This window comes from Temnothorax longispinosus, chromosome 9, assembly GCF_030848805.1.
Source record: "Temnothorax longispinosus isolate EJ_2023e chromosome 9, Tlon_JGU_v1, whole genome shotgun sequence".
Lineage (NCBI taxonomy): Eukaryota > Metazoa > Arthropoda > Insecta > Hymenoptera > Formicidae > Temnothorax > Temnothorax longispinosus.
In genome coordinates this window covers 17,313,301-17,332,333 of record NC_092366.1, presented here as the reverse complement: position 1 = coordinate 17,332,333, position 19,033 = coordinate 17,313,301, and the positions used below count along the sequence as shown (strand labels likewise).

At 33.9% G+C, this 19,033-nt stretch overlaps 1 protein-coding gene across 2 annotated transcripts; it reads left to right on the top strand.

The window, feature by feature from the left end:
* Nucleotides 1-2,339: 2,339 nt before the first annotated feature.
* Nucleotides 2,340-18,825, top strand: Sur (Sulfonylurea receptor). Of its 2 annotated transcripts, XM_071788811.1 has the most exons (32): nucleotides 2,340-2,691; nucleotides 3,586-3,661; nucleotides 3,929-4,232; nucleotides 7,861-8,121; nucleotides 8,309-8,411; nucleotides 8,843-9,070; nucleotides 9,382-9,579; nucleotides 9,662-9,808; nucleotides 9,904-10,104; nucleotides 10,255-10,392; nucleotides 10,469-10,631; nucleotides 10,835-11,013; nucleotides 11,097-11,222; nucleotides 11,436-11,673; nucleotides 11,804-11,909; nucleotides 12,010-12,271; nucleotides 12,362-12,499; nucleotides 12,763-13,008; nucleotides 13,118-13,359; nucleotides 13,639-13,704; nucleotides 13,802-13,870; nucleotides 13,955-14,052; nucleotides 14,181-14,398; nucleotides 15,080-15,301; nucleotides 15,452-15,633; nucleotides 15,798-15,969; nucleotides 16,229-16,463; nucleotides 17,160-17,287; nucleotides 17,488-17,675; nucleotides 17,847-17,950; nucleotides 18,076-18,272; nucleotides 18,406-18,825. In XM_071788811.1, the coding sequence occupies exons 3-32, from the start codon at nucleotides 4,006-4,008 to the stop codon at nucleotides 18,559-18,561; spliced, it is 5,238 nt and encodes a 1,745-aa protein (XP_071644912.1). In that variant the 5' UTR covers nucleotides 2,340-2,691; nucleotides 3,586-3,661; nucleotides 3,929-4,005; the 3' UTR covers nucleotides 18,562-18,825. The 2 variants fall into 2 exon arrangements, with proteins under 2 accessions (XP_071644912.1, XP_071644911.1); XM_071788810.1 differs by lacking the exon at nucleotides 3,586-3,661.
* The last annotated feature ends 208 nt before the right edge of the window (nucleotides 18,826-19,033 follow it).

Sequence of the window (19,033 nt, the reverse complement as noted above, 5' to 3'; positions counted from 1 at the left end):
CTTTCCTGATATATCAGGAGTAAATTTCGCGGTGCGAAACCTGAGTTTCGCCTACTTTATCATCCGAGTTAATTCTTCTATTAATTTTTATTATCTTCTAACGTCTTCGCTGATGCATAATTAAATTCTTGCTATTTTTAAATTATAGTTTAAGATTAAAATAACCAATTTATTTAATTATTACTATATTGATTAATTATAGGTATATGTATATGTACATACACATATGTATATTATGTTTAAACGTATAATAACTACTTGCGTAAATTATTTCACTAATTCGCTAAAAGCGACAAATTGAAATATGCTGTATAAATGTTTTTTTTTAGAATAATAGCAAATTATTTAATATATCTTAAATTAGTTTGCAAAACTACAGATTTGTTTGATAAATTAATAATTAGTGTTTATTATACTTTATTAAACGAATGAACAAATTTATTACGAAGTCTGACATTATTGTTTCGTTTGTTTCGTTGTTAAATGCGCATAAAAAGAACGCAAACGTGAACGTAAATGCAAATCTAAAATTGCTATAAATAACACGAAGATTAACAATGGAATATCTATGTATATATAGATTTTAGCAAGTGTCCAGAAATATCTAATCGACGTACGAATAGCAGATACTTCGAAAGATTAAAATTTGAACACATTTTATCTGTGTAACAAAAATTAGAAACAATTTAAAACTCTGCGAGACAATTCATGGATTTGATATGTGCACAATTGACATATTTATTTCTAACTCATTTTGATTTGTCCAATGTCGTTCTAATATTAAATCACGTCGCTCATTACGACTGGAATGAACATCAGTTGATTACATATATTGTCGTACAATGTAAACGTGGTAGATTGAATTGTCAAGATTGAAAAGTTTTCAATGTTATATATAATAAAGCATTTTTGATGTATAAAAATAAATGTAAAGTGCGAAAGATATTGCTGATGGATAATCTTTTCCCTGATTTTTATATCAAACGATTGCATTCGCCGTAAAAGTAGTTAAAAGTAATTAATAAAAGTATAATTAATTTCATTTGTATGATGAACCTTGCACGCATTTTTTATAAACGACAAGGAAGTTTGACAAACTAATTAAATGCAAGTAATACGCGCGCATTCTCCCGCGGAAACTATATAGAATGAATATAGAAATAGTGTATTAATATGCATGCGATAAACTGGTTACTCTCGAGTAATATACTTTTTGGAAAACGCGGTAGAGATGGCTGATGGTTCTTATCGCGATGCATTTAGTGGAAAATGTATAATTTATTACGAGCTTCGAGACAGAAAATTACCATCAATAATTAATTATCTGCTAGATAAGCAAATAAGTAATAAGTAATAGAGCATACTGTGTTTCGAAATAGTGCGCACGAAATGCCATTACGATGCATTTCGTTGAATAAAATTTACCCGACAAAGAGTCATATATTGCCTAATTATTTGTTAATTTATATTAATTTAATTTTTTCAATTTAATAAAAAAAATATTATTTTGTAGATAAGACATTAAAAAATAATAGTTTGGCTTGAGACGAAGGAATTATCGAAAAAGATGTAAAACAGAAGTTCTTCGCTGATAAAATTAAACTGTGACGATTTGTGAAAACACATACAATTATATCCATTAATCATCCATGTCCATTAATAGGATGCAATTCCTATGGTTGGTCTTGTTACGTTAGAAAAGCTACAGATACCATGTGGCTTCCTGAGACGTTTAGCAAAAATACGCGTCTTACTCAGTTTGTTTTTCCGGAAAGTCAAGGACTGAAGTGTCGGTATATTTTCGTAAGTTCCACTTCCGGAAGCTAAAAACGAAAAAGGATCCTTCGCTAACACACATTCACTTCCGTAAATTTTGATACGTTAGGTAACAAACCTCTATCTATTTATATATATGTATTTGTATACAATAATTATAATATATATCTATTGCACATATATTTTTATCTTTAATAATTTCTATTTTTCATTATTTTATTATTTTCGAATATTTCAAAATATTTTATATTGTTTTGTATAAATGCAGTAACATTATTTAAATAGATAATAGCAATATTTATGTTGAATTTAGATTCTTATAAATCTGTATCATGTGGTGAGATTTCTTAACAGACATACTATTATAATTTTACTAAATTATTTAGCTATATGTTAAAATTATATTTCAATATTTATATGTACATATATTACTGCCATATGAAGAAACTTAAAATGTTACCTGTGACAAAAATCGCGTTTATCAGTACGAGAAGCCAGTTTTGCGTGTCTAAATTTTAGCATCAGAATTTTAGCTGGACGAAATTATATCGGTTTTATTATTTTTGCCACGCGGAATCCTCTTTTTCACCAGTGACTCACTGTACACATAGAATTACCATTGGCATTCTGTACGGATCTCATCTCAGTAGAACGCGAACCACTGGGGAGGGAGGACGCGTGTGACTCCTCTCTGTCTCCTCGTCAGTGTCGCGTGCGACATGTACAATCGAAAGTGTCAAACGGAAGTCAAGTGTTTCAGTTTCCTGTATTTATATTCGGAAACGTGAAAGCGTTATACCTGTGAATCAATATTAATATTAACAACGAGAGAAAATAATCAGATTGTCGGCTTCATCAGTACGATTGATCGAACGAATCATAGATAAATAAGAATGATATCAATCTAGTCAACAGGTAAAGTCTCTAATCATTAAATAAATTTATATTAAAATTGGAAAAAAATCTGAAAATTTAATTCAAAATATAATTATTTCTTATTTATTATTCTACATAATTTGTGATCAACACTTGTATATATATTTTGTATTTTAATCAAATAGAATTAAAATAAATAAAAAATAATTTATTAAGCTTCTCTCTTAACATAAACAAATTAAGTGGGAAGGCCAACGGCCAAATTACGAGCATAATAAGGTGTTGATTTAAAGTAAAGTCTTTAGAGTTTATTTACAAAAATATGAGACATTGTACGTTCTCACTTAGCTTATTTCGAACCATCTTATTTAATTTATTTCGAGAATGTGTGTAAAATGTTGCAGAATAATAAAACAATTAATGTGATTCTTGTCGCAAGAAAAATTTTCAAAATGCATATCTATGTCATTGTCATTATATGCTTTAATGTAATGCAGGTAATGCGGACTGATTTATGAATGCGTTAATATAACATGTATTATTATACAAATTATGTCCAAAAGTTAATAAATTAAAGTAAATGCAAATCAAGCAAAAATTGATGTATGTACGATGACAGTAAAAAAAATTTTATTAATAGTAGAATCGTGTAGAATAGAGTATATCTATACATATATCCACGTCTCGTATTTCTCTTTCTTGAACTTAATGAAAAGTTACGAATAGAATACAATTTTTAAACGTATATTCTGCGATCTTATCTTACGTGTATAGATCGCTTATAAGATTTTCTTCAATTTTATTACTTTATTCATTTCATCCTTGACCTTCTTCATTTGTTACGCATGAATAATAAAATTTTGTGTAATTATTAGCACACGTGCTCTCGTTATCGAATGTTAAAAGTTATTCAACACTTCGGTATATTTTTAGAAGACACAAAGCGTTCGACGAAAATAATCCACGTGCGCGGAATTTCCGAATGGAAGGCAGATCTAATTCGTTGGAGGTGCTATTGCAACATTGATATAAAAATAACATGAAAAAAATTGATTCTTAAAATCCAATAATGTGATTGATAACATTTATTCAAATCTATGGTGCACTATTTTTTCCTACAGAAATGCATTTTAGAAATATTTAATTTGTAATTTAATATGTAATTAATTATTCACACGCATATGTGCTATAATTTTATAATTACATATTTGTTAGAAAAACAATGTATTTTTTACGATAGCATCAAATTGGATAGACATTATTATTTTTTTTTTAGGTAAACGAAGCAATTAATGAGCAACGAATGATATCTCGTGTGAAAATTATCGGAGACATTTCACACATACGACCGAGATGGATTTCTGCAAACGATACAAGTCTCTGCAGATACTGCCGGCACTCGCAAAACGAATCGTTTGGTCCTGGCGAGTCGGAAACGGCACGGTATTCCAGGTGCCGGAAAATGATCCGCATTCGCCGGCCGGCTGTCTTATTGAACTGACGAACGTCTTCGTTGCTATTCTCACCACGCTCGTTGCCGCGATTTTAATTTTCAAGTACAAATTCTGCGCGGCCGGCAAGTAAGTTGACAAAAAGAAGAAATATTACATTTAAACTGTAATAATTATAATAATTTTGATTACATTCATATTCACGAATATCCACGTTTCAAAATTTAAATATCATTTGTAATTTACGGGGTAATTATTCCACGCGTTAGTTAAGCGAATATTAGAAATGTCCTTTATGATATGTCGATATAATTACGGAAGTTAATATAAAGTTTCTCAGATGTCATCGTACGTAACCGATCTGACGGATATTAAATGAAACGCGAAAGATCTTGTGAGATTACTCAGGCTTAATTGAAATAAATTTCAATTAAATGAAAAATGCTTTATTTGTTTGGGAATGCCCCATGATTCAAGCCCCAAGCGAGAGATGTTTCTATCAAGGAATTTGCTCCACTTGATGCCATAAGATATATAAGCCGCCAGTAATTATATGCGTCATCCATAATTAATCCATATGTTCAAAGCATAACGTGCTCATCATCTTTCCGGGTTACTCTTAATAATTATATTTTACAATTTCCAAGACATTAGTATTATTTACTCATGCAAATATCAGAATAATATCAAATATGTATAATTTTAATAATTTTATTATTATATATACAAATGTGTATATAAACAGATAAATATTAATATTGAATTTTTACATTGTTAACGAGATAAGCTTACAATCTTTTTTTTTCTTGGAACATAATTTTCCTGCTCTCCTACTGGGTATTGGTGATAATTAATGGAACGCTTCTCAAAAAAGCATATTGATTATTTTTCTACGTTGAAGCTCTCACGGCACATAGTAACGCTGTTTCACGTTTCGCAGAAACAGCGGAGTATATACCAATCGATCAATTCTCCGGTATTTTCGCAATGTGACTCAATATTTTATTTGCTAGGAATGTAACACGAATTACGTTTGACTAGCACACAGTATACAAACGCATACTTATTACAAATTTGGACTATGCCTATATTGCCCATTGCTCAATTTAAGCCCCGAGTGAACAGTTATGAGTCATATATTAATATTAATCGATAGGAGGTACTTACAAAGTACGAACGAGAATAAGGTTTTAATTGCAGCCTAATTAAAGAGCGTACGGACATAACCTGGCCTTATCCCTCTTCAGGTCTCTCTTCCTCATCGGAGCTCTCTAATTATATAAAAAAATTGCTGGCTGCTGTTGCTGGCATGAATGTCTTCATCAAGGTTTTGGGCATATCCCAGATACCATATGACTGTCATTACATGCGCACAACAACCAACCGTACGACATTCATTTTTACAAGACATCTTTTTTATGTTATTTCAATATGTCTTTGATACAATCCGTTACCACCGTCATCACGGGGAGGTACCCTAAACGCAGAGAAATCGGACAAAATTAATGATACATGCGGGCATAGTTCTTTTCGAGTATATATGTATCGTATATCAATACTTCTAGGACTACAAATATTTTAATAAATTCAACGTTAATTAACCGATTAGAAAAATAAGATTTTATTCTGTTTAAGATATTTTTATTTTAAAGAAATGTTTTTGTTTTAATATCTATAAAAAAAATTATATATTATTGTCTCTGAATTTGTTAAAATTAAGAATGTGTCTGTTTATAGGCAATATATAAATATTCTTTTACTGTTAACGACTGGGATATTTTTACTACAATATTTATTATTCTTACCATAGTCTTTATTATATAGTGCAAAAATATATTACACTATTTAGTACACACATGCAGAGTAGTTATTAAGTCTCGCCGTCAGATCTTACCCGGCAATTACTCTACACCTATTCACTATATTGTATAATGATAACACGCTCGCGTATTCCTAGGGCGTGTGTAAAATTTTTGTCGCATGGAAATGAAGCAATCCCGTTAATCGCGATCGACGTACTTCATCGACACCGCAAACGGTTTCATTACGTACGGGTAATTAATGAAACGGAATGCCGGAATGCACTCGTGCGTGAAGAAAAACGCCTCGTATTAATTACCGGAATAATTTATAGCAGGTTGAAACTCGGATTTCTCTCTCTCTCTTTCTCCCAGAATAAATGTACATTTACATTACTGGCACTTATACATTTATGATCGCCGATTCGCGTCATCGATCGCTGTTCGAGAATTTATTCGAGAATTACACCCTGAATGACGGACAAATTTATTTCTTTCTCCCTCTTTTATATAAATTTTTTACATACTAATATTTTGAAATTTGTTTTAAAACGTTACGTTAAATTTCTTATACATTACATTTTTATACATTAAAATTTTGTTATATTTAACTGTATTCTTTTCAAATTGTCGACTCGTTTAGATTTGTACATAATTTCTAAAAGGCTATGAATTATTTTACTTTTCATAAAAAAAGCGTTAGTTTAAAAATACTTAAAAAGAATTTTATATTTTCTTGAAATTTAGTAAAAATTTACATTAACGAATATTTATTTTTAGCATCTAAATGAACTACGTTTTATTGCTCTCGTTTGTTTTATGGAATGTTCGCGCATTTATATATCTTAAACGAACTACTGTTTTTTTTTGCAAAGAAAGCGTAAACGAGAACATGCCTACATCGTAGACACAACATACGCAGCTTTCACTGTTCACTTTGTTACTTGTAGCTTTGCAACGCGCACATAGCACATGGCAAGAAGAGTAATTTAGTAATTATTCGAGTTATTGCTTCCTTCTGCTTTGCTATCGAATTCATCAGAAGCAAACTTGTTTCGAATTTACACTTTCAGTCGTCTACAAATTAGCTAACTCAGTATACACTGTTCCCTATTATCACATGGAATTATTATCAGGCTACATAAATAGAATCTCCGGTATCCATATCTAATAATGTTAAAGCTAAATAGCGCGCGCGAAGCGCGCGTCTCTAGTGTCTAGTATTAATAAAATCCTCAATGAATCTTCTTTGAACATTTTCTTTCTAATAAACAAAAAAATAAAAATAAGAGATAGGGAGGGGACGTGCTATAACTTTTTGTCTTAAATAACCCACGAAGTATAGATGTATAACTTATATATTCGTATACTTACAGTACGCATCCCCTAATATTTTTCAGTTTTATATTCAACTTATATTTAATAATTTCAAGTACCTGCAAATACGAGATAAATTAATATCAGTGACGTCATTGGTACGACATAACGATAGACTCGGAAAATTGCAGGCGAAATGACTCAGAGGCCATTCGGGTTCGTTAAGGCGCGTATATAAAAACCCAATCCCCTACTCATCATATAAGTTTGCCCGTCGAATACGTAATACGTCTTGCATAGCTGATGTGATTATACATAGAATATACTCGTATAACGAGATATCCCGCCGACATTTCTTTATCTTGATTATTCCGTAGAAGTTAGTTTTGCTTAAATCCCCATGACATTCGAAAAGTTTTACGTGTTCCTAACTTATGTATGTATATTTACTTTAATGAGAATCATATGCATATATATTGTTGTTTAAAATTAACTAGATTCTTTCTAGAATCATACATATACTGTTTGTATTTATATTAGTTATAAATTAAAATTACGCACTGACAGTAGAAATAGGAATATTCAGTAAACATTTATATGAGATAGGCATGATTAATATGAGAATAACTCTTCTTTTCTAGGCTTTCTAAGTCACTCTTGCCACTTCACGCAAGCAGGACTTTACTTTGTATGTTACTACTATTGCTTCTTTCATTGGAACTGTACGAGTCCATATTGACGTTAATTTCATTGTCGTCGATCTTAACTATGATTGCTGTATTATTTTGTTGGATAATACATCGCGAAACCGAGATCAGAGATGGCTTCGGTACCGCCGTGTCGGGAGGTGGATTTACGATAATCGGTCTCTCACGAGCATGGAAGTTTTTATATTTATGCAGGTATACACTACCAATATAAAATTATTATTATCAATATATTATTAATATAAAATGATAGACTTATAAATTATGCCTTGATCTCCCTCCTCAATTAATGGATAATCTTATTAAGACTCTAATTAAATATTATTATTTAATAATTAACTTATCTTGAATTTCATATATTTGTTAAAATGCTTTTTTATAGATTCGGCCTGTCCATCCAATACGTTCGTGTTGCAACAACGGGGATCACCGCCGCTTGTTGTGGATTCCTAGCTATTATTGATTCTTATACCCTTTATCGTATGGTAAATTTAATTCAAATTAATGTTCAAAAGTAGACATTTCTTAAGATAATATTATGCATAGAAGAAAATATTCCGCTTTACAGTTCTAAAAAAGACTTGGGCAATCTAATTGTTGTCTTAGAGGTTTCTTTCCATTATGTTTCTTCTTAAAACGTGAGAAAACCTTTCAAAATGCGTACTATCGGAACTTGCAGCGAAGCACTTGCAAATGTTCGCCGTCTCGCTATATAATAGAGCCGCATTAAAATCTTGCCCACCCCGTTTGGATTTACGACTTCCTTGACTCGATAAAGGCAAACAGCATTTTCAGCGTTTTACTACTCCGTCTTTTCCTAACGTAGAATATCGGATGTATAAACATCGCGTCGCCCGGCACTTCAGCCGATTTTCTTGCTGCAAATATATTTGCCACGATAATGTTTCGTCATTAGATGCAGAAAAGCAGGCGGTACACCGTTAAGAAGCCCGATAACGTTAGGAACTCCTACATACACTCTACCTCGCCATTCCTCAGCAGGATCACCTTCTACTGGGTGACTGACCTGTTGTTGCGCGGTTATCATACGCCGCTTGAACTCCACGATCTTGGACAACTTCCGGACGAGGAGACCACGAGGAACCAGTTCGAACGTTTTCGCGAGATTTACGAGACCGAAAGGGTAACATTATTTATACTTCCTTCTTCCGAGAAAAATTAAAAAAAAAATAATTGTACCACTTTTGTAATAACTTAGATATAAAAAGAATAATTGAAATATTTATTTACTAGAGATTACATTTAATATCATAAGATTATCATATAATATAACTCTTTATTACATATAATTAGTAATTGTCAACATTTAATTATTAAAAGTAATTTTAATAATTGCTAAAATCAAAAGCTTACCGAAAAAATAAGGGTGGTTTATCTTTTTGTGTTCTCTATGTATACATTTATAACATAAATCCAGTTTAATTAAATTCTTAGCTGCGATGCCGTGGACGGAAATTGTCTTTATGGAAATGTTTCTGGAAACGGATATGGTTGACTTTTGCGACGGGTAGTGTTTTGAAACTCTTCGGCGACGCTGTGACTTTGGTGGGTCCCATGACGATTCCGAAGATCATTAATTATGCGTCAAATCTGCAAAATAGCACCGTGACGAATAAAAGTTTTCCTTCGAAGGTATATCTCTCTCTCCTATCTTTAAAACTCATTTTTATTCTTTACTTTAATACGCCTAGCCATCTAAAGATTAATTTTTTAGGAAGCCATGACATTTTCCCAAATTCTGAGAAATGGATATTTCTTGGGGGTAGTAGTTTTTCTTGCCATCATTTTGCAAAGCACGTTAAAGCAAGCCTCCACTCACGTGCTCTACGTCGGAGGAATACGTTTGCGAACGGCTCTTCAGGTAATTTTATTTATTTATTTCTTTTTCATCATTTTTTGATGCGTTCGAATTTCGCGAGATATCGAATAAAACTCGTTGAAATTTCATTGAATTAGGCACTGATATACGATAAGGCTCTTCGATTATCTTCTTGGAGTATCTCCGAGGAAGAGAAGCCATCTGACAAAAATAAAGAGCAGCAATGTCATCAACAAGTAGCTGACGTTGGAACTTTGACGAATCTCATGGCCGAAGATGCATACAACGTAATGAATTTCTTCTGGTTCGTTCATTACATCTGGGCTGTACCATTAAAAGTAAAGACATTTAAATAAATGGATATATGCATGTGCTTCGTGTATCTTATTACTCAACATTTCACGGAAGAACGTTTGTCAAATCGCACAAATATCATCGCAAAATAATTTTATAGTTTTCGATACATTACGTTTACTTTCTACATACAGATTACCACCATCATTTTCCTTCTGTACTTGAAATTGGGTATCAGCGCGATTATCGGCGTAATTTGTTGCATATTGATCGTCACGCCGTTACAGCTGCTACTCGGGAAACGAATGTCCGAAAATTCCAAGTCCATAGCGGTAAGGAAGTGAAACATTTTCCAATTTTCTTCCTTTCCTTGAGTCTTCAATTGTCCGATTTTTAATTATCTTTTAGGAGAAAAGCGACGCGCGCCTTCGTCTACTTAATGAAATTCTTCAAGGGATACGGCTCATTAAGTTACGCGCCTGGGAGAATCTTTTTGAAGATCGCATATGCAGAGCCAGGGATCAGGAATTAAAGCTGCTAAAAAAAGACTCCGTGTACTGGACGCTCATCAGTAAATAATTCTCTTAAAATATCTATTACTTAATACACATTTCCAGATTTTTATTTCGCTTTGATCTTCACAGGAAATCAGAGAGATAATCGCTGTTTGCTAATAATCCTTTTATAATATGATAATTATTATAATTTAATAATTCTTGTAATAATTTAATTGAAAAAGAGAGCTAGGTAAATTTATATACATTAATATTACAGACTTTCTGACGCATGTCTTCTCCGTCTTGGTATCTCTCTTCACATTCGGAATTTACTTCTGGTTGGAGAAACGAAATCTCGATACGGGGAACGTTTTTGCCAGTCTCGCGCTCTTTTCGCAGCTAACTATGCCGCTCTTCATCTTTCCGATGATAGTGCCGATTATCATCAACGCCATGGTGAGGAATAACGTTCTCGAGATACTACTCTTTGAATTTAATCCCCTTAAATTCGAGACATTCCTTCTTATTCCGGTTTGCAGATCTCTACAACAAGACTAGAGAAGTTTTTTCAGCTTCCAGAGATCGTGAACATTCTCCCCGAACCAAACGATCGAAAATCAACAGCAGATATATTGCCAAAGGCAAATTTATATACCAATAATGACGTGAGTACTTTTTAAATAAGAGGTCTTAAAATACTTGACTTTTTTTATATAAATTATACAAAAACAATAAAATTATCAAGGCAGTTAAATTTAAAAAAAAATCTATTTTATGTGCAATTCTGCTTTCAAAATTTTACAAATTATGATATTATTGAATATATTTATTTCGATTGACAAATTCAGATATACGCGATTTATTATTCTCTTCACAAGGTAGAAGCAATTAACAGCATAGCAACTTTCGGATCGCTGGGCAATATTGTGGAGGACGAGGAAGATCCTCAGTCAAGTATCTTCCGTGAAATCGATTTACCAATTGATTCTTCACTCGATACGGTATTCGAAAAAGATCCGGAAGTGCCCGAATCTGTCCTCAAAATTACGCCGAGTACCTTCACCTGGGGATCTGATGAAAATACATTAATGGTTAACGCTCTCAATTTTCCACGAGGTGAAACGAAGATATTAGATACATATAAAACAGTATATAGATTTAACAGATAAAAATATTATGTACAAATTATTTAATAAAATAAATTAATATTTAGTTAAACAATAAATCAAGAACTTTACATTTTCAGGACAACTTACAATAATAGTAGGAAAAACCGGAAGTGGGAAAACTTCTTTATTGTTGGCGCTTCTAGGAGAAATTCAGAAAACAAGCGGAAGCGTTGAATGGACCAAGTAATTATAACAAAAAATAAAGAAGGAAAAATAAAATGATGGACTCCAATTACGATGATAATATATTTTTGTCAATTAAAAATATCACGCATCTTTTTAGAGGTTTGAAGATTGCCTACGTGGCGCAACAGCCATGGCTCCAAAATGCGACCTTGAGAGACAATATTCTCTTTGGGTCTGCATATCAATCGCGAAGATATCACAATGTCTTACAAGCGTGTGCTCTTCAACCGGACGTGGACATACTTCCCGGTCGAGATCTGATTAGGATTGGCGAACGGGGTATCAATTTGAGCGGCGGACAGAAGCAAAGGGTTACCATAGCCCGAGCTCTATACAGTGACGCCGATGTCATTCTCCTGGTCTGTTGGCTTTGTATCTTATGCGAATTATCAACATCAGCTTTCTGAACGAAATATTTACGTTCAAGTACAATTGCAAATTGTTTGCAGGACAATCCACTGTCGGCCTTGGATCAACACGTCGGTCAGCAGATCTTCGATTACGGCGTGAGAAAACTCCTACTGAGAAACGGCCGAACGGTGATTATGGTCACTCACAAATTGGAGCTGTTATCGGCTGCTCATCAGGTTTCATCTTATATTCTTAATATTAATATTTTTTTATTATGTTAGAGATCTATTTCATGAATAGCTAATTTATAACTCTTTATTTTATCGGTATTCGCTACGTGTATTATTACATTAAAAAAAAAAATGGAATCTATCTTTTGTTTTACATGTATGTTTCTATACAGATATTTTTATATAGTTTCTTTATGCATATGTGCTAGAGAAATAATTTATGTCTATTAAAAAAGAAGCAGAGAAGTCACATATAAATTTATTTGAAGGTAATTGTCATGGATGGCTGTCGAGTTCGCGCGGTTGGAACAAAATCCAGTATCGAGGATGTGGATTCTGGATTAGCGGCGGAGTGGCGAATCGCGAATTCAAGGCGCGAAGGCGAGGATCACTTTCAAAAAACTGCCAGGGATAGATGGTCCTTAATCAAACTAGTCTATAAGATTGGAAAGAACAAAAGGAGAAGACACGTTAGTGACGGATCGTGGATCACCGACCGCGATGCCCATCATGTGGTAAATGACAAAAGAACAAAATATATTTTAATGATATCTCTAATGGGGTTTATATGCAGAAATAATTTTACCGTAACATTAACATTAATCTGGATTGCAAATCTTTCAGAATCCGTCAGCGTTCGTACCTTTAAGACTGCGCCAAACAACTCCATCCGGATCGAGGTACTGGAGTCACATTCTCACGGATCTTTCGGTATCAACGGAAGAATGGGACACCGTCAGGAAACGATCAAGGACGCATCGCGACATCGTCAGATTGACGAGCCTCCAAGCGCAAAAACGGCCGCCACCGATTTTCCGACAGAGCAGCACGCCGATGATTCTTGAAAATCGACATGTGCCACCAAGGTATAAATTTTGAACAATTATTTCTCTCTTTCAAATGTATATAACGATGCGATCAGGTATCACATCAGCAATCAAGAAATCTAACAAGTCAATTTTCACTCATAGATTATTAAATTTAAATGGATCTTTCTTTTACAAGGCTGTCGTTATTTATCGCAAATTTTTAATTTTCCATTTAAATATTTTTTGCGATTACAAAATAATGTATGTGAAATAATATACGGCTATATGTTTAGCACAGAATAGATTTACTGTTTCGCATTTTATTTTTGCATATAGGAAAAGGAACAACACTTACGACAACGGACAGCCTAGCAGCGTGCTAAAGCAATTCTTCTCTGCAAGGTTTAACTTTTTTCTTTATGTATAATATAACATGATTTTTTATTATCACGGCAGAATACAATTGAAAAGTGAGAAAATAACAAAAATATTACTTTAGGTATTCAGATGAAACGGCAATAAGCAAAGACAGAAATGTTCTGTCTCGACTGATGCCCGGTTCTAACAAGTAATTACAACAGAATGAATTATGAAAAAGGAATTATAAATAAGTATCTAATCGAAAATTAAGTGTTTTATTCGTTCCTTTTAGGATTACTCCGCATCGGGATCAACATCATCATCTTCCGGTGAAACGATTGTTATCAATGGAATCGCAAACTACCGTTGACATGGATGACATGGAAGAAAGTTAGTTATCGAAATTATTTATATATTTTTTAAAATGTTTTTTCAAATTTTTGTATGCTTTTTTTTCATTTTCTTTTATCTTAAGATTTACAAACGGTATTTGTTTTCATCTCTAGTCTTTCTTTTAGCTTTGAACGATGAAGACGTGGATGAACCAGACGAACTAGAAGTCGACGATAAAAGTGGAATGGTCAATAAAATAATTTGGCTGGAGTATCCGAAGGCTGCTGGATGGCTACCGGAACTCGTTTACGCTATATCAGCGCTGGCCTTCCAAATCCTTCGCGTGTATATTGACTTATGGCTCCCTGAATGGCTAATGAAAAGCATTTATTCGCCAGCGAATGTAAATAGATGTTTAGGATATTAATAGCGTCACGATTTATTTTGATAAAACTATCACATTCAAGTATTGCTTAAAAATCCGTGATTAAAAGATCTGCAATTAACCCTCCGAGGCCATACCTCTTTTTTTAATACGCCCCGGCCACACTGGGGTGGTCGCCACCCCAGGCGAATTCAAAATTTCATAATTTTAATTAATGCGCGTAAAAATTCAAGAAACATCTTAAGGGTGTTCAAAAGGGTTAATTCAAAAGTGTTGGTCAAAAATATGTATGATACAAAACCCGAAATGTGCTCAAGGAACAAAAATGTTGTAACTTTTGGTCGCGATAAGGAATATAGACAGAGGCTATATTGGGGTGGTTACCACCCCTATAATAATTTTTAAATGTTTACCAAACATAACTGACATGGCTTAGAGCCTTTCTACTGCGCGGATCTTCGAGAGAAGGCCTTGAAGAGTGGCCTTGAAGAGTTAATATCGATAATTAATTAATTGTAATTACTATCGCACACGCACATTTTATCAATATTATTGTCGAATAATTTACTACTATTACGAGAAGATATTGGCCAGCCGATATGCAAATTAAAATTCTAATAAAGATTATTTTTGCAACTGAAAACGATATGACAAGCGCGGATGACATGTTCCTTAGAATAATTTTCGATCCTTTTTCAGACGAGATCCTACTTTATGATGTACATCATCATAACCGTAGGCTCCATTTTTTTATCAATACTCTATAACATATCCGGTCAATGGGCAGGTGTCAAAGCGAGACGGAAGTTACACGAAGAAGCTGTTGGTGGACTTTTCGGCGCTCCCGTCTCATTCTTTGAATATAATCTCATTGGAAAAATCCTGAGTAGGTTTAGCGCAGACATGAGTATCATAGATAAGGTAACTAGACATACTTTAATAAAATAAATTATCCTTCTCGTACCTTCACAATCGGTAATTGAATGTTACATAAATACTATAAAAAATAATTAATGGATATAAAGTGTCATTTTAATAAAACTTAAATTAATTCCTCTGATTTTTTTCAAGAAAATGGCTACGGCGATCCAGAGATTGACGTCTTTTGTACTACTCTGCGGCTCAGTGATTATCATCAATATTATTACGTCACCGTGGTTCTTGATCGCCGTTGTACCAATTAGTTGCGCTTATTATGCATTGCAAAAATTCTACTGGCGGGGCGCCAGACAGTTACAATGTCTAGATGGCAGGTATTAATAATTATTACGATATCGTATATGAACAATATGAGACAATACGTTTGCGAATAATTTATAGTCTAATTATATTTATCCTCAAATCGGAAAATTTTCATTAATTTTTCTTCGCTTCTTTTGGAACGCATTAATAATTATGTAAATTTTCATGTTTCAAGTACGAGAGGACCGGTAGTGGCATATTTCTCAGAAACCTTGTCCGGCCTTCCAACACTGAGGGCATTCAAGCAAGAGGATCGCTTCATGGGGGAGATGATGAAACGCCTCGACATAAACACCAACGCATTTCTCATTCTGAACACCAGCAGCAGTTGGTTCGGCATCGCATTGGTAAAAACAATCAGCCAAGTATAATAAATGTTTAAAAAATTTAGATTAATTTCTAAAAGATTTTCTAAAACTTGGTAATTGTAATTAGTATTTGGAAATTAGTGTTATCAAGTTTATATATTTACGCAGTGTGTATTGTCGCAGCTTTATTATAAATAATAAATATATCGTTACATTACATTATACATATAAACCATATATTGATGAGACGTCTGATTTTAATAATAGACGAATTTCATTGTCTCGTAAATAATTCCAGGATTATCTGGGCGCCGTTATCGTGGTAGTAGCTATCTGTACGGCTTTACTTTCGGCCGAATTATACCCAAGCCGTGTAACACCTAAACTAGTAGGCCTGGCAATCAATTATGCTCTCTTAGTACCAGTATTGAACTGGATGATGAAGTTCAGCGCAGAAGTCGAGTTATATATGGGGAGCGTAGCTCGAATTTGCGCATACAGGAACGCACAACCGGAGAAACTTGACGAAAACGGTAATTATTATTAGTATCCCTGCGTAGATCTCTTAATTTACAAAGTTCTGAAAAACTTGTGCGCGTTTTGGCGCTTGCGTTGTTGTCGATGAGAGATGGATATATGATGCATGTGGAGGATGTGTCCCCAAAAATATCATGCGACTCTGTGAGTCGCGATGGTGAGACTCCACGAGTATATGCCCTCAGTCCTTGTCATCCGATGAGATCATCGGTGAGAGCGTCGATCAGGGCGATTAATATTGTTGTAGAATTTATTTATACATCTTATAAGTCGGCGCAGCTGATATAGCCATGATATTACATAATTTTTAATTCGTGACGGGCGCAAATCAAATCCAACAAACAAGTGATAATTTTTTATTTTAAAAATTATATTATTTAATAAATATCGACTGACTTACTGTCTCGCAGTAATCTTCCGTCTTTCGGTATCATCGTTATCTATCAAAACGATATTATACTTCAGTACTTCAGTTGTATTTAAATATCGATCAAAATCTGTCGTTTGGCGATAATCAACTTCCGGAATCGACTCAGTGATTTATTCGTGTATCATTGAAAATCCAATGTACAAAATATCAAACAATCGAGCAAAGATATCTTTCACGAAGTCGACTATAATATATTTACGGGTTATTTCCCGTTATTATCTTCCTTATCGCACACGGGCTAATTTTATCTGCTCGATTTTAGGTTTACAGGTAGCCAATGACTGGCCTAATAGGGGCGAGATCTTTTTTGAGAATGTCTCTCTGCGCTACGATGCAGACAGAAATCCGGTGATCACAGATTTGTCTTTGAAAATACCAGCTGGGCAAAAGGTATAATAAATCAGTAACCCGTAGATAAAAAAACAATAGATGATATGAAATGTATATAATATAATAATATGAATAAAATTATATGTAATAGTATAAGGACAATCAATCTAATCTCTAAGTTTCTTTTATTTTAATGCATAACAAAATAGAAATATATTACATATATTTCATATATTTTATTATACAATTATTATTCGCAGTTGGGCATTTGTGGGAGAACCGGTAGCGGAAAATCATCGACCGTTATGGCCCTCTTCCGATTGATCGAGATCAGCCAAGGACGCATCCTGTTGGATGGCATTGACATCCGGCAAGTGCCTCTTCGAATATTGCGATCGCGGTTATCGGCTATACCGCAGGATGCAATAATGTTTAGCGGCACGATCAGGTGCGCAGATAATACAGTCGCAAATCTCTTATTATTGCGAAATGTCTTTGACGCGGCTGGCATTTCACAGTTGTATTCTCGTCGCAGTTATTCGCTAAACGTAATGCACACGGTGTTCATTTAAAAATTATATATGTGAGCTTAAAATTGATTATACTTACTGTCCATTAGAGAAAATCTGGATCCATTTTCGGAACACGAGGACCAAGAAATCTGGCGAGCCTTGGAGCTTTCGCAAATCAAGGATGTCATAGCTTCGTATCCCGAAGGATTAAGTACGCAATATAATATAATACAATACGTATATTATTAATATTAATAATAATATGATAAATAACGTAACACGATAAAATAAGTTCAAGATAACGATATAATGTAATTAAAGTTAATTTTGACGTAGATCTCGAGGTACGAGAAGGCGGCGAGAACTTTTCAGCCGGTCAACTGCAACTGCTTTGCATGGCACGTGCGATCCTTCAGCGATCGAGTATCGTCGTACTCGACGAGGCAACCAGCGCGCTTGACATAGCCACTGAGAAGTCGCTCCTGAAAGCGGCTGCTGTCGCTTTCGAGGACAGAACTGTGATCACCATCGCGGTCAGTAGCTACACTATAAATTAGATAAGAAGTGAGAAACGCCTTCTAATATATTTTTTAAAACTTTTAATCTCGAAAACTTAAGCTCTTGTTAGATAGGAATAACATTTTAATGAAACTAATTTTTGTGCAGCATCGAGCGGCGGCTTTGTTGAATTGTGATCGCATCATTGTTTTCGACGAGGGCAAAATCATCGAAGAGGGCTCACCGGCAGATTTAATGCAAAGACAGAATGGAGTCTTTTCCGCGATGATCAAAGCGGTCGAGCAAAGCGGCGAACAACGATGAGAAAATGTCAATTAACTTTACAAATATATATACTGTCGATTTAAGATACAAATTCAAAGACTGCTTTAGGATAGGAAAGTTTCTCTGTAACGACGTTATAAGATATATATGTATATACATATATGTATATGACAAAGCTTTATTTTTTGTATTAATCTTACGCGTGTGTGACTAATAATTTTATCAATCTTTATACAATATCTTAATTTTGTATAAATATATATGATAATTGTAATTTGTAAATATATAAAAGATCAAAATCCATACCTGAAGATCTAAACGCGACGCCCGGTATATCGCAGGATAAGAGTGCTAAACGATAATAATTACCAATATCCCCACGTCGTCGACTGTACCACCGCAGAAAAGGTGAGCGTGTTTTTCTGTTAGTGGCACCGAGGCCGGCCTGTCGATAGCACCGGAGTTGTTTCGCTTATCAGTACTTTTCGGCTTCGATCGGATGGGATCAACG

Excerpts from the sequence above, each read along its gene's own strand:
- Sur (XM_071788810.1), top strand. The coding sequence starts at position 4,006 with ATGGATTTCTGCAAACGATACAAGTCTCTGCAGATACTGCCGGCACTC. Across the intron at positions 8,412-8,842 it reads CTTATACCCTTTATCGTATG|ATGCAGAAAAGCAGGCGGTA; the intron begins GTAAATTTAATT and ends TTTCGTCATTAG. Across the intron at positions 9,071-9,381 it reads AGATTTACGAGACCGAAAGG|CTGCGATGCCGTGGACGGAA; the intron begins GTAACATTATTT and ends TTAAATTCTTAG.